Source organism: Battus philenor, unplaced genomic scaffold (genome assembly GCF_028537555.1).
Source record: "Battus philenor isolate CCGP_79_NKW_IND1 unplaced genomic scaffold, ilBatPhil1.0.hap1 SCAF_8, whole genome shotgun sequence".
Classification (NCBI taxonomy): Eukaryota; Metazoa; Arthropoda; class Insecta; order Lepidoptera; family Papilionidae; genus Battus; species Battus philenor.
The window spans coordinates 3893113-3906942 of NW_027181748.1; the positions used below are offsets into that span (position 1 = coordinate 3893113).

The window sequence follows — 13830 nt, forward strand, 5'->3', positions numbered from 1 at the left end:
CTTTAATAAATTTACGTGTTCAAAATGAATACCAAATCAAAAACGAGAACGAATAGAAAATATTAAAAAAATAGATCAATTTTCAAAAAAGTTAAAGGCAAGACTAATTGTTGTTAGGCCATAAATAAAATAAACATTTACTAAAAATACTACAAGTTATAAAATAGATTTCTTACGCTCACTCCAAAAAAATTATATTGTGCGCAATAAATACACACAGTGCTATGAAATCAAAACTTAAATCTAAAATAAATATTGAAAGTGTATTTAAGTGCGTTTTGGAATAATTGTTGTACATATATACAAAAATAAAATTACTAATAAGATTATTTCGTTGTCATTTGTTAACTTTCAACATTGTCCCAGCGACACATCTTGCTACTGAATGCACTATTCATTTGATTAGTTCACAGTTTCGCTTTCACTTGTTTTACGTAAATGACCGAATGGCCCGGGGGATGCCTTTGAGTTGGTCGCACGTTTCTCTCGATCGGTATACTGTCCGGCCCTTCCAATTGCCTTAGCAGTCCCAGCTGCGAAATAAATGGTTTCGTAAGGGTAAACGTATAATATAATTAGTAATGTATTCTGTACTAGGAAATTCAAAGTTTTATAAATATAACTAACATTTTTTTTCGTATGTAATCATTAGCAGTAGAATTAAAATCTAAAAATGGAAAGATACAAATTGTTTTACGTTATATTTAAATTTATATCGCTGGGAAGTGAAAACCATTAAAAAAGATAAATATAATCTTTTAAGTTTAGTTAACATTATACGTTTTAGTTTTAGTTAACATTATAAAATAAGAAAACTAATAAAAAGCTTTAAACATGGTTTAAATGACTATAATCGTAATAGTTATTATCTAGGAAATTTAAATGCAAAATCATTTCTAATTTATCTATCACTAAGTTATAAATTTAGAGTACTAACCTGTTCACTTCCAATTTGTACAGGCTTCTCGTATATAATCCAAGTAACACATTCAGTGTAAGGAGGTGTCGTCAGTGATCCTTTATAAGTGACGTAATTTCCACTACTCAAGTCTTCACGATCCATCCAAGCGAGCGATTCTGAACAAAAAAGTTTTTTGGGAGACTTGAGATTGTCTGTTCATTATTTTAATGAATATATTAATTTTAGTTAGTTTAATTAAATTGTAACAGATAATAACACAGATAATATGATAACAGATTAAATTTGGATAAGATAAAAATAATAAATCTTATTACGGTGAAATTCATTTAAGTGATTTTTAATCTGTGATACCACCGTTGAACTTGTATAATCTATAATTATTATTATTGTCTTTTATCTTTTGTGCAACGCCAATATTTTTTTTTTTGTTGGTTTTTACTTAATTTTGCAATTGATAAAAGGTTGTTTTTAAAATATGAGTTATTATATAAATAAAGTACAAACCTGATGAAACTTCAACAACTTGATCACGTTTCTTAATTTTATCTAATCCTTCAACGAATTCATCAAAGCTAGGGTTCGGTGCGTCGGCTACTTCGAGAAAGAACCCTACAACTGCTAAGCCATCAGGATACGCAACTGCTGCTTCCAAAGATTGATATTTAGTATTATAATGTACTAAGTGACATTCGGCTGCGTATCTGCAATAAGTTACGAAAAGTATTACTCTCAACGTAGGTTAAAGTATCTAATGGATTCAGGCGTTATCTTGCGGAAGCCCATCCTAACTAAGAAACTAATATATATGCTCCGCTATGCAGCAGTAGTCGTGCAATGAAATGCACTGCTCGCCAGCCCGCTGATAAATGCGCGGGCGGCAAACAATGCGAAACACAACTACCACTCGTAATTCACAAATGATCTTGTCATGGTCTTTGGAAAACGCTGGATCCAGGCCTCCTCCAACCGGCCATGGTGGAAATATAGGAGGGAAGCCCAACAGCAGATGACCTCGGAGCTTAAACGATGTTGGTAATGACGATGATGATTACTATTGATAGATTAAAAATACAACATATTAATAGTTAAAGTAATTTTAAGAGTAACAAGTAATCAATTAAGGGCAAAAAAAACTAACGCTTATTTTAAAACTTATACTTTTTCATAAAATCTTAGTATTTTTAAGTATATGACATAGTAACAAAATTTGACCATTTCCTTATAAATCTGTTCTTTTAGACGTTATCACAAAGTGCCATAGATCACAATCTCATGATAGGATTTACGCCCAAATATGAAACAGTTGATAAATTATCTATGTACGGCTTTGCGACTATCTTTCATACGTCCTCTGTCACAACTACAGCGAAGTTATTGATATTAGTTTGTTTACACGAAAAATACATAAAATTATCAATACATTTTTGATATATATAACAAAAAGTTATTTATGATATTTAATAGAATATATTTAAAATTAAGTATTATGCGCAAACACTATCTTTGTTTACTTTTTTTATTTAATACATTTCACCATCTACCATCAACATGTCAGCAGACAAATGGTCACTGCAAGTCATTGGCTTCGTTCAAAGGTTGCCACGATGACAGGTCTTGCGTTTCCAGCATACAGTCACATCCAACAACCTTGACTATGACATCGGAATGTATAGGATTGACTATCTTTAATACATTTACTGCTGACATTTTATCAGAACCTTTAAAGACAGGTTAAGTAATTACAATTTTGTTTAATTATTGTAACAATAACGATATCTTAAAACGGTGCCTAGAGATGTTTTTGTAAACTTATAGCTTAAGACTTTCATCGCCAATTACTTTTTCGTCATTTCAATTGAAGTGTGTTTCTTAACTATTCTTATTACATACTTTATGCAATATAGTTTGATTATTTTTGTAATTAAAACCGAATTTTTTAAATTATTTATTATCGAAATAAATTATACCCGTGTCCATCGAGAACGTGTTCGCATCCGGTGAAATCGTCGACGGACCAGTGGAAGTGCATTTGTTCGAATATATACTCTCCCAGTAGTGGGCCTCCGCTTAAACGTGGTCTAGGCGCCGCATCAAATGTAAAGTATGCTGTAAATTGAAAAACGAATTATTAGTAACAAAATTGACCACTAAATCTAACTAACTTCTAATGTCTCACGATAGCAAAACGAGTTGTTCGCTGATTTTGTGTAAAATTCTGGATTGTATCTCATTAAAAAATGCGAATAGTAATGTGGAAATTTTGATCGCCTCTTTTCTTTACGGCTCATAAAAATACATCAGTTGCCAATATCTTCGAAGACAATAAAAATCTCAAACTCGTTCTAGTACCGTATTATATAAGAATTCCTATAAATCAACGTCACGCTGTAATTGGCTAACCCTTTAATGGCCGATTCAGACAAATCTACCTCACGTATGTACTAGCTTTGTGGCATACGAGCTAGCTTTGCCTGTGTTAAATAATGGGTGAGGAGCATCACCTTTACCTAAAGACCTTGAGGCATAAGGCCAAAGGCGTTAAAACTGAACACTACATACTACAGTAAGCGCTACGTTTTAGTAGTTTTGGCAAATAGTGTCATGAAATACCATAGTGTTGAAGCCGGTACAAATCTTAATCCTTTCATTGTCCCTACAGCGGAAGAATATCAAATCTGAAATGTAATTTAAAAACTATTGCCATTAAATAAATATATTAATTTTATGCACTGTGTGTCATGTGATGCTTTTATTTGTATGACGAGAAATCTTAACTTTACTATTTTTTTTACTTTCACTTTATCGTACCTGTACTGTAAAAGACAGATATTACTACGACCTAAAAGAAAACAGCACTCTTAGTGATATACGTAATCAAAATTATCACAACATCCAAACTGAATCTTTAAAAATACACGATAAAGATTTTTATTGATATTCTGGGCTTAGATACTGTCCGCTTTCTCTTCCGATTTCTGTTTGACGTTAATTTATAAGACACTTCTATATGAACGTGCGATTAAAATTTGATTTACAAAGTTGAATTATTACTGAGTTAGCACACAAAATTTGGCTACACAAATTTGCAGTAAACCTGTGTCAATGCCGGTTTGAGATATGTAAATTTTACACGTTCACTGCGGCTTGAGGCCGATTCAGCCTCATGGTAGACTTTGCACTGGTGCGGCGCGTAAAACTCGTGTTTTCTCTCTAGTGCGGCGGCTGTTTACACTCAACCGTATGAGGTTGTACAAAGCGTACAAAGACAAATATAGCTTTCTTTATGTCTGCGAAGCATTGACTCAATATTGTAAAAAATGATTGAAACATGAGGCAGAAAAGGCCTCAACCGCACTACCAGGAAGTTCAGCTTGAGGCTGATTCGACCTCAGCCGCACCAGCTGAAAGTTCTTCAAAATTGGGCCCGCAGTGAACGTGTTAAACTACGCTTTAAACTTAACACAGGAGCATGTCATTTTAGTTCAGTGATTTTCTAGCTTGAAACGAAATCCAGTGCGTTTTATTTTTTTAGAAGCATATAGATAATAATTTCGTATAAAGGGCCTTTATATTAGGTTATGGATAGTTACTGTAAAATCTATATGGTTATTCTATTTTTGACTGGCCAGTTTAACATCATTATTTTTTTAAAGCTATGCTTAAATAGGCTTATTTTAACCTTAAAGCCGCTGGCAGCTATGGTCGTATTTTGCAATGTATACGCTGTGTTTAGTCGTATATTTACCATATCTAGTTTGTAATTTACTATTCGCTGACTCCCTATATGATTACTGAAAATCAGCATTGTTTTTTGATTTGTACCGCATTATAACATTATGCCGAGTATATTATTCACAGCCGCAACTAGCCGGTTTTATTTTTATGTCGCTTCATATTGCATGTATATGTTTATGTTGCAACTGTGATAAGTTAACACTTGTTTCTTTCATTTTTTTATTGATAATATGGCAATTTATAAATATAATAACAGAGAGTAAACAAGTTACACTTATCGATTATGAAATTTAACTACGGACGGATCACAAAGGGGAAGGCTCCGTGAATTTTGCAAAAAATTAAATTCGGGCACTCGTTCTCTATGCAATGACGTTGGCGCGTGTGTTGATTTGCGTATGCGGTTTAGAGTGGCAGTGTGGACCACTCGTCAATCTAAGGGAGGATCCGGATCTTTCCTCGGATCGTCTACGTTGTTCGCGATTAGGGGGCGGGAGGCCGCCTCCGGAAACGAATCGTGCGGTTTAATGCTAAATGTTTTGTTCTGTTGTGTTGAACACGGTGTGATGTGTTTCAGGTGCAGTGGCCGTTGTTGTGATGTCATAGACATCACCAAGGTTAAAGCAAGGATAAGGAAGGTTAAATGGGTGTGTACCTGTTTGCCCGGTATTGTGTAAAGTGCCATTAGCACTGTTATCCCAATATCCTCGAAATTGCAGCGGATCCAGTGACGACCACGTGGGACAGCGTTGTACTGAAATTGCTAACGGCGATTGCGAAGCTCTCAGTTTCGATATCTGTTCAGCTGAAAAAAAAATTTTTTTCTTGGTAAATAGAATTGTATATTAGTGACTAAATAAATTTGACGACAAATTTAATACAGCTAGTTCAACTCATTATTCATCCGTAGAATAATATGGTCTCTATCGATATGTTAATTTTTTATTTACGCTTTCTACACCAAGTGTATCGAGCAGTGGTATCCTAGCGATAGAGTATTTAGACTTTCAAACCTAGGTCGCGGATTCGATTCCTGTGAAACAATATTTTATAATTCACATTTCGTATATAGGGTCACCAATTCTCATAAACGAGTTTCTAGAAGTTGGGCAGTGGTGTCCTTTTCGTACGTTACTAAACTGCGATCGCCAACCCGTATGCCAAGGGTGACGATTATGATATATCCCTTTATAAATATCTTTGGGGAAGGCATATGCCTTGCACTGGGCGTCTACGGGATGAACCGACACCACAAGGACTCTTGTTGAAATAACGGACTTAATTCCTTATAGGTATTTTCTAGCAGTCAACCTAAAGTGATGCAGGGATAAGAGGTAAGGAGACGTGTAAATGTGACGCTCATTCAAAAATTATTAGTATGTCTCGCCATGGAAATTACCGGTATATTGTTACTTTACCAATTTTTTTATAAACGGCTAGAAGTGTTAGAGTTTAAAAGTGTTTTCAAGTTCGCACTTTGACGACGAGGGCCTTTACTGTTCACTTAAGCTTTGGATTGACTATTAAAAAACGCCTAAAGGCATTGTCTGCTAGTACACAAATTATAAAAAAGATAAATAAATAAATAAAGCAAATTCAAGGACTATAGCAATATAAATTAATTTCGAGTGATATTTAAAGGTTTCCAGAAAGGTTTAAAGTTACTCTCAAACTCTCGAAACTGCTCAGGTAAGGTATTGAGGCACCAGTGCGTTTTATAAATTATTACGGAGTTCAAGTTCACGGGCGTGGTGTGTGATGGCTTATCGTGCACTAAAGTAAACTCGGGGAAGCCCGCGAAATGGACACGTGCATCGATAATTCCAACGAGTCATAAAATATTTTCCTAACCTTTGCTACTTGTGTTAATTTACCTGTGCGCTCAGATACGATAATGAAAAACACGTGCGCGTTTTACAAAATTCAAGAGTTTCTTACAAAATATTAAAGACGACCAATGAGTGACTGAAAATTCATGTAGCGTGGCATTCTGTCTAAAAGAATTTCTTTTATGGAATCAGAAAGAAAAGCCGAGGCTAGTACGCAACACCTCCAGTTTTAAAAAAAACTGCTTGGTAAAGAGCACATATTAAAAAGTAAGTTATTTTTTTAATTATACTAAGACTATCGGAATATCATTACAATTCAACATGAAAGTAGATGATGATTTCCGAGCGAAATATCAATGTCGATACTTATTTTTTTTATAAAAAGAACTGTCTATAATTCAATAAAATTCTGTTATGTGCGAAAGTGTTGATAAATGTCGCAAATAATGCGATTAACAACGTGTTTTATCTAGTAATGTTAAGACAAATTAAATAACTTATTAATAATCTACCCGTTATCTTTGATAAATTTTTTTCAATCTAGTAATTTTATTATTCAACTTGTTCGAATATTTCTTGTTTAACTTATTGAATTTTTCAAGAGATTTTGAATTTGGAATTACGTAAATTATTCATTTTCATCATCAATTTAGCCGTAGGACATTCACTGCCAGATAGACTTCGCTTATATCTTTCCAGTTAGACTGGTAGTAAGCAACCACCAGCGTCTTCCGATGATCTTAAAAAGACCTAGTCTTCATTCCTTTTTCAAATTCAAGTTCAATTCATCCAAGGCGCCAATACTCATATGGTTTGCCAATTTGCATGCTATGATTATTATTTTCATATAGAGAGCATGATACGAGTATAGGAAAAACAGAACATTGTTACATTGTAAATTATAATTTTATAGAGAAATTATATATTAAAATTTCTCTGAAAGTTAACGAGAATAAAATAAGAGACGTTAATTTCTTTAAGTTAATTATGTTACTTATCACCAAACAAATCGAGAGATAGCTCACTAATCACTTTTATTTAAAAATATATATTTCATATTTAATAAAATATAAATGACAACAGAAAGTAAAATATTTTCTTATCTGTATTGAAAATTTACTACTGCGATAAGGTTGGAATCCTAAGAATGATAAAAATGGATAGCTAAGAAACAACCATAGTATAGTACCGTATAGTTTTCATTGAAATGTTATTTAGTGTTTAAAAAATCTATGTTCAAAAATATTCTAATGTTGATTCGAGGTAATTGGTTATAGATATAAAAGATTTTAAGAGGTGAATGTAAAGCTCATTTGTGGTCTGTTTTATTGGATTTTACTGTATTATAATTTTATTAATTATAGTATGAAGTAATTCGAATTTTGAAAGCGACTGTGTTTTTCTTCTGGCTCTCATTACGTTATTCCTAATTTTATTTTAAGAACCCACATTAAACTACATTTACCCTTTTAAACATTTTACACCTATAAACAATCACGTTATATTTACGCGTGTATGAAAGCAATATTTTATATCAAATATTAGGGGGACTGGAAAGTAATGTCGTCTTTGTCGACATATTTGACAGAAAAATCGATTGATTTTTACCGCCCCGGCATTTAAAAATTGTATACTAGTTAGCAAAAATTTTGATAACAATGGCGTATATATTATTGATTAGAAATAAATACTTGTTAAAAATGTAGTCGTGTGAATTTAACTTAAGAAAGCGACATTACTTTCCGGTATCTCTAATATAAATAGCGGCCATAAATGTAAAATGCAAATTATTCTGTCCATCATATTAGTTCAAGGATCTCAGCCTGATATATTGACAGTGACATAACGCATTTTATCACTTCAGTTATGACAGGTAATCTAATATTTATAAAAACAATTCTAAACTTTTACCTTCATACTTATTTTCTCTCATCTTATCATTATAACGCACTAAGAAATAAAAAATTAAGTGAAGTGAATTTTTTATACTTTGTGTAACTTTATTATATATTATTTGTGTAACTTTATTATATGTTTATTTCATATATTATAAATATATGAAATAAAAAAGGCTCTGCAGGAGGAAATCCATTTTAGGCTAATAGATGACAAGTAATGGCTGTTCAACGATCGTTCAGAATTGATTTAATTTTGTGTATTTTTATTTCCCTAGGTATGTATCGCTTCGTGCTTATACGTAGGCTTATGTGTTGTTTGAATCTCATGTTTAGTGCTGTTTGTAAAGACCTACGTCTGGCAGCCATACAAAAGGCTGGTATCAATAACAAATTTCTTCAATTTTATTAGATATTTTTCTTTTAGTCACCATATATTGAACGCTATGTTTTCTCTTCGTTAAATTTCGTCTGAATTGCTTTGTTTACTTAATGATAACTATTGGCGTAAATTTACACACTTTTTAGTTACTTAATAAGAAGAAATAATTTTTAACAAATATTAGGCTTATAAATTTCTGATATAATTTGTACAAACATTCTTTGATTCTAAATATAGGTTTCATATAATGTACATATATGTGGCTTTAGGTCAAATTATCCTTTATTACCCAGAGACATAAAACTCATAAGCTCTTGAGAAGAAAATCTTTAAGATTGTAAACTTGTCAAAAGGATTCCTGTGGTGGTTCCATGAATAATCCAAGAAATATAAAAATATATGTAAGAGTGATAATGTCTTGAATTCGCTTGATTATTAAAAAAAATATTATTGTGTGGTAGAGTCATATTTAATTGTTATGTTTATTGTAAAAAAAAAATTGAGTTATATAGTTACCGGTGCATTCGGATCTCATATGAGATAGTTACGATACGAGGTTGTCATAGTTATTTTAAAAACCATCACTAAGTTCCACATAAGTTAAACAGTAGTATGAATATGTACTATTGTCATATCAGCCAATAGCTGCACATTGCAAGGCGTAAGACTGCCCCAAAGATCGCCGATATGAATGAATGAATGTTGTAATAAACAAAAGTAAATGTTTAAAAAATGTAAAAGTAGTACTCTGGAGGTAAAGACCAAGTAAGAAAGGTGACGTAAAAAAGACAAAAAACTACGGAGAAGAATGCAAAAGAATGTGACAATTAAAAGAAAGATTTGTAGAAGATAACGTGAAGAATAAAAGATGATGATGAAAATAAAAAAGTCGAAGTGAAATATTTATTGCGAACATATTATCGAGAAATCTCCAATAAACAGGACCATTAAAAAAGAATATGTAAACAGTATACTGATTACTATATATACCAGGGATGGCTAAACTGCGGCTCGTGAGTCACAAGTGGCTCTCTCGATTATTTTGGCCTAAATTGATTGTCAAATTATTTCAATATTTAAATTTATATTACCTATGTCAGCTCCTGGTAAATAGAAATAAATTACTGGTGCAAATAATAATAATTATTATTCCACCATAAGATTAGCGAAATCCAAACACCGAACATAATTAATTGACCGGCATCTTAAGTATTATTACGAGTGCTGTCTATACGTGTGTCATTATATCTATAAAGTTAGATATAATGACATATATATTTTGTTTTATTTATTTCAATAAATATAACTTTTGTAAAAAAAAAACCTATTCTTTAGCGTGTTTTAAACGCGTATTCAATTGCGGGTCGCTATAAAATTTTCAAAAACTACACTATAAAGGGGGCTTGGCCACCTCTGATATATACTAAGTACCGGTTTAAAAACGCATCGATTAATGCAATACTTCGTTTATAAAGTGACAAAAGTGTCACTTACAACAAAGTACTTATAACGCTTGTATAAAAAAGAATTTATGCTCATCCATCACTGCAAGGCGGACCTTCTCAAGAGCTCAAAAGGGCCCTGCACGGTTTGAAAGATGACTGTTTTATTTTTTCATTCTTAAAATCTTCAAAGACATAAGAACTTTTAAGAGAACTTATTGATCGTCATCTTATCATCTATTTATTTTTTTAATCTATTTTATTTTTGACTCTATTCCGCTTCGCAAGGTGTTGTAGTTGTGAAGAAGAAGCAGGAAGAAACTCCACAACAACAAATCTTTTAATAAAGTATAACATGAATTTATACATTATACACCCCATCAGATACAGCCTAAATGAAATCAAAATAATCAAGGTACATCATTGGCAAGGATTTTTATCATTTAAATTTTCATTTATTGAATACTGAGTTTTTCCGTCAATTTATTTTTAATACGTGTTTTGAATTTTGTTAATGATAGCCCTATTATGCTATTTTGCATTTTATTGAAAGATGTATGAAATAAAAATAGAATCATAAAATCGATAAGTAGTATTATTGAATTTAAAATAGAAGCCGTAATTTCGTAACAAAAGTAATATAAGAATTAATGATAACATAGAAATTTCCTTTATTTCCCATGGGTTGTTCGAGGAATCGGTTGAAGATTAACAATAGCTGCAGAGTATACGTTGGGTCTGGAACATTATTTCTCTTTTCTATTAGAAGATATTTACGATAATCTCTCATCGTATTCAGTAATTAATAAATAAACTCCGGTGTTAAGTAAGTTATAATACACTGACGACACAATAACAATACAGTTGTAGTTTGAATCAACGTAACATTTAGATCACTAAAGATATTTTTACGCAATTATTATAATATAAGAAGATTCTGAGAAACTATGCTATTCTGTGTGTAGTAATCGTTGTCTTTTCAGCCTTTAAAAGCCGACCGCAAGGTGTAGGTCTTTCTCAAAGATATTCCTGGGGGGATATACCGTAATCACCACACTTGAAAGGCGGGCGATCGCAGCGTGATACTCTTGTTCGCCGAGTTTTTTGCAGCCTCTCCTTTGGAAAATTGTTTGTGAGCAGTTGCATGTACAAAGTGTGAATTATATAAAATTGTATTCCGGGAATCGAACTCGCAACCTACCTAGTAATATTGTAGATAGCAAAATTGCTCACATCGCTCTCTTAAGAAAAACACTACTGAACCCATTTTCTAGTTAGTTATCTATTAATAAGAAACTTTCTCAACGTTCTGCTTTATTTATAAGGTAAAAAGAATAACAGATTTACACAATCTTGGATAAAATAATTAAAGAAAAACGAGTAGGTAGCAGTTTGAAACTTGGTGTAGCAAATATAGGTCAAAATGTATATAACGTTCCATGAAACTTAAGGTCAAGTCCTGTCTTTTATATAAAGGGTCTAAATCTATGCTTTCGATATAATGGTGGATAATCTCCTGGTACAGATTCGAAGTGTAACTTACACTGAATTAAAACAACGAGGGCAATTTGTCTAACTTTTGTTTGGGCAATCATATTAAAAAACACCGATGTATTTAAATATGATCACAAAGCCTCTTTTGAAATTACAGTCATAAATTAGAACCATTTTCAAACAATATATATTTTTTTATTATTTATATGGAGATAAATGGCAATACATAAAACAATTTTTAGTTCGAGTAACTTCACCATATTTTTCTAAAGCAGTCACGAAAAATACTGCCAGAAGTTAAAGACCTGCTGCATTTTAGTATAAAAAAATAAATGTAACATATCACGGAGTTATCTCTTCATTTATTGCTTAAATGTGAAATAAATAATTTTTCTTTTGTTTTGTAGATGTGTATTGATCAAAGTAGTAGCTATTGCAACGCATGAACTGTCAAATGCGCGAAGTTAAGGGCAAATAATCAAAAGTGCGCAGTCGTTATATTTTCGGATGTTTTTCCATTAGAGACTTCTAATTTTTTAAAAAAAATTAATAAAATCGGCGAAGTCGTTCTGAAGTCCTGGTAGGAAATGAGGATTTATGTAGAAAAATATTTTCTTTAACAATAAAAGTGCAATCGAAATCTAAGTGATTCAGATTTTTTATATAAAATTACCATAGATATTACATACATTTGATGTTTTATATTAATTTCACTTTATATTTACCTTCTGATGCAGCCGTCTTCGAAGAGGTCACGGTCATGGACTTCAAGTTAAGATGTATAATTTTGTTGTTCATTTTCGAGTTTATTTACACTTCGCAGCACAAGACACGTTTCTCCTTCGTACTTCTGTACGAAAACAGTTGTTTCAAAGGCGAAGCTACAATAATCTAGATTAGATATAAGGTCGTGTTATCGAAAAATTACTATTGGCTGTGGCCGTCAAATCGATTACGTATTAAAATATTTCTTCAAACCTTTATGCTAATATAAAGTTTCATAGTGTAGCTCACATATGCAAAAGATAAATTTCTTTATTTTGAAAATTTTGTAAGAGATGGAAATTAATAAATATTACTTTAGATCTTCTAGGAGATATTCACATATATACTCTTACATATTTACACAGTGATTTCAAAATGTTTTTTTATCAATAACAATAATAATAAATTTAATTTCAAACTCAATGAGTCCAAAAAATTTAAATCATAACTTGTAAGTTAATAATAATTTTGACTTAAACATAATGTTGGTATCAGTTTAGTGTCTTATGCAATTTTAAAGTAACATAATTTTCAAAATTATTTTGTTATTGAACGGTAGATATACATCTCCGCACATAAAAGAGGTAAATCATACCAGCCAGCAATCATCTTTAGAATTCAATGTAGACAACCCTATACTCCGCAGAGCGTTGAGGAACTGCCTCTATTTGCGTAAAAATAAAAAAAATATTTATTTGCTTTGGCAAACATGCTTGACACACTGCAGTGCCGGGATAGATCTATCAAAATAAAAAATCAAATTATTTACGGGGTAGAACACAGCCCTCTGTGTATAATAAGCAGATATAACCAGCTTGCTATACACGTAACCAGCTAGATTCATGATAAAAGATATTATGTTAAAGAAGATACTATTAAAAACATGTATGAATTTGTTGTGGACTCTTGTAAGGCCATGGCGGTTTTGGAACGCTCCTTAGTTTAAGTTAAATGATGTTTTATTGGAGAGTTCAATCTGTTTCTAGTTTCTATGGAAATGGACTTTTCTGATATTCTTCTGATTCATGAGTGATCGTTTTAAATGATTATATATGGGATATAAATGAAAAAAATTGGTGACAGAATTCTTTGAATAACTTTACGTTTACGACTTCACTACATCACACATATTTGAGATAGTCCGATGAAACACTGTAACAATTTTTTTAAGACACATAATTATATCAAAAATTGTTTAAGTAATTAATGAAAGTAAAAGATTATATAAATACATTGATCTTCATATTACATTAACATTGCTTATTCCTTTTCCTTGAATTAGGGACTGTTTTTGGTATCATATTTTTTATTTACCTTTTAACTCATATCTGAAATTGACCAGATTAATTACTGTTAAAGATTTGTT

General features: G+C 31.7%; 1 protein-coding gene across 1 annotated transcript; it reads right to left on the reverse strand.

Moving 5' to 3' along the window:
* Positions 1–122: 122 nt before the first annotated feature.
* On the reverse strand, positions 123–12538 carry CAH3 (Carbonic anhydrase 3). The gene is made up of 6 exons (XM_068775191.1): positions 12425–12538; positions 5313–5462; positions 2890–3028; positions 1427–1623; positions 938–1077; positions 123–533 (listed from the first exon to the last, which is right to left on the reverse strand). Exons 1-6 carry the CDS (start codon positions 12495–12497, stop codon positions 408–410), a joined length of 825 nt encoding a protein of 274 aa, XP_068631292.1. The 5' UTR covers positions 12498–12538; the 3' UTR covers positions 123–407.
* Positions 12539–13830: the final 1292 nt, after the last annotated feature.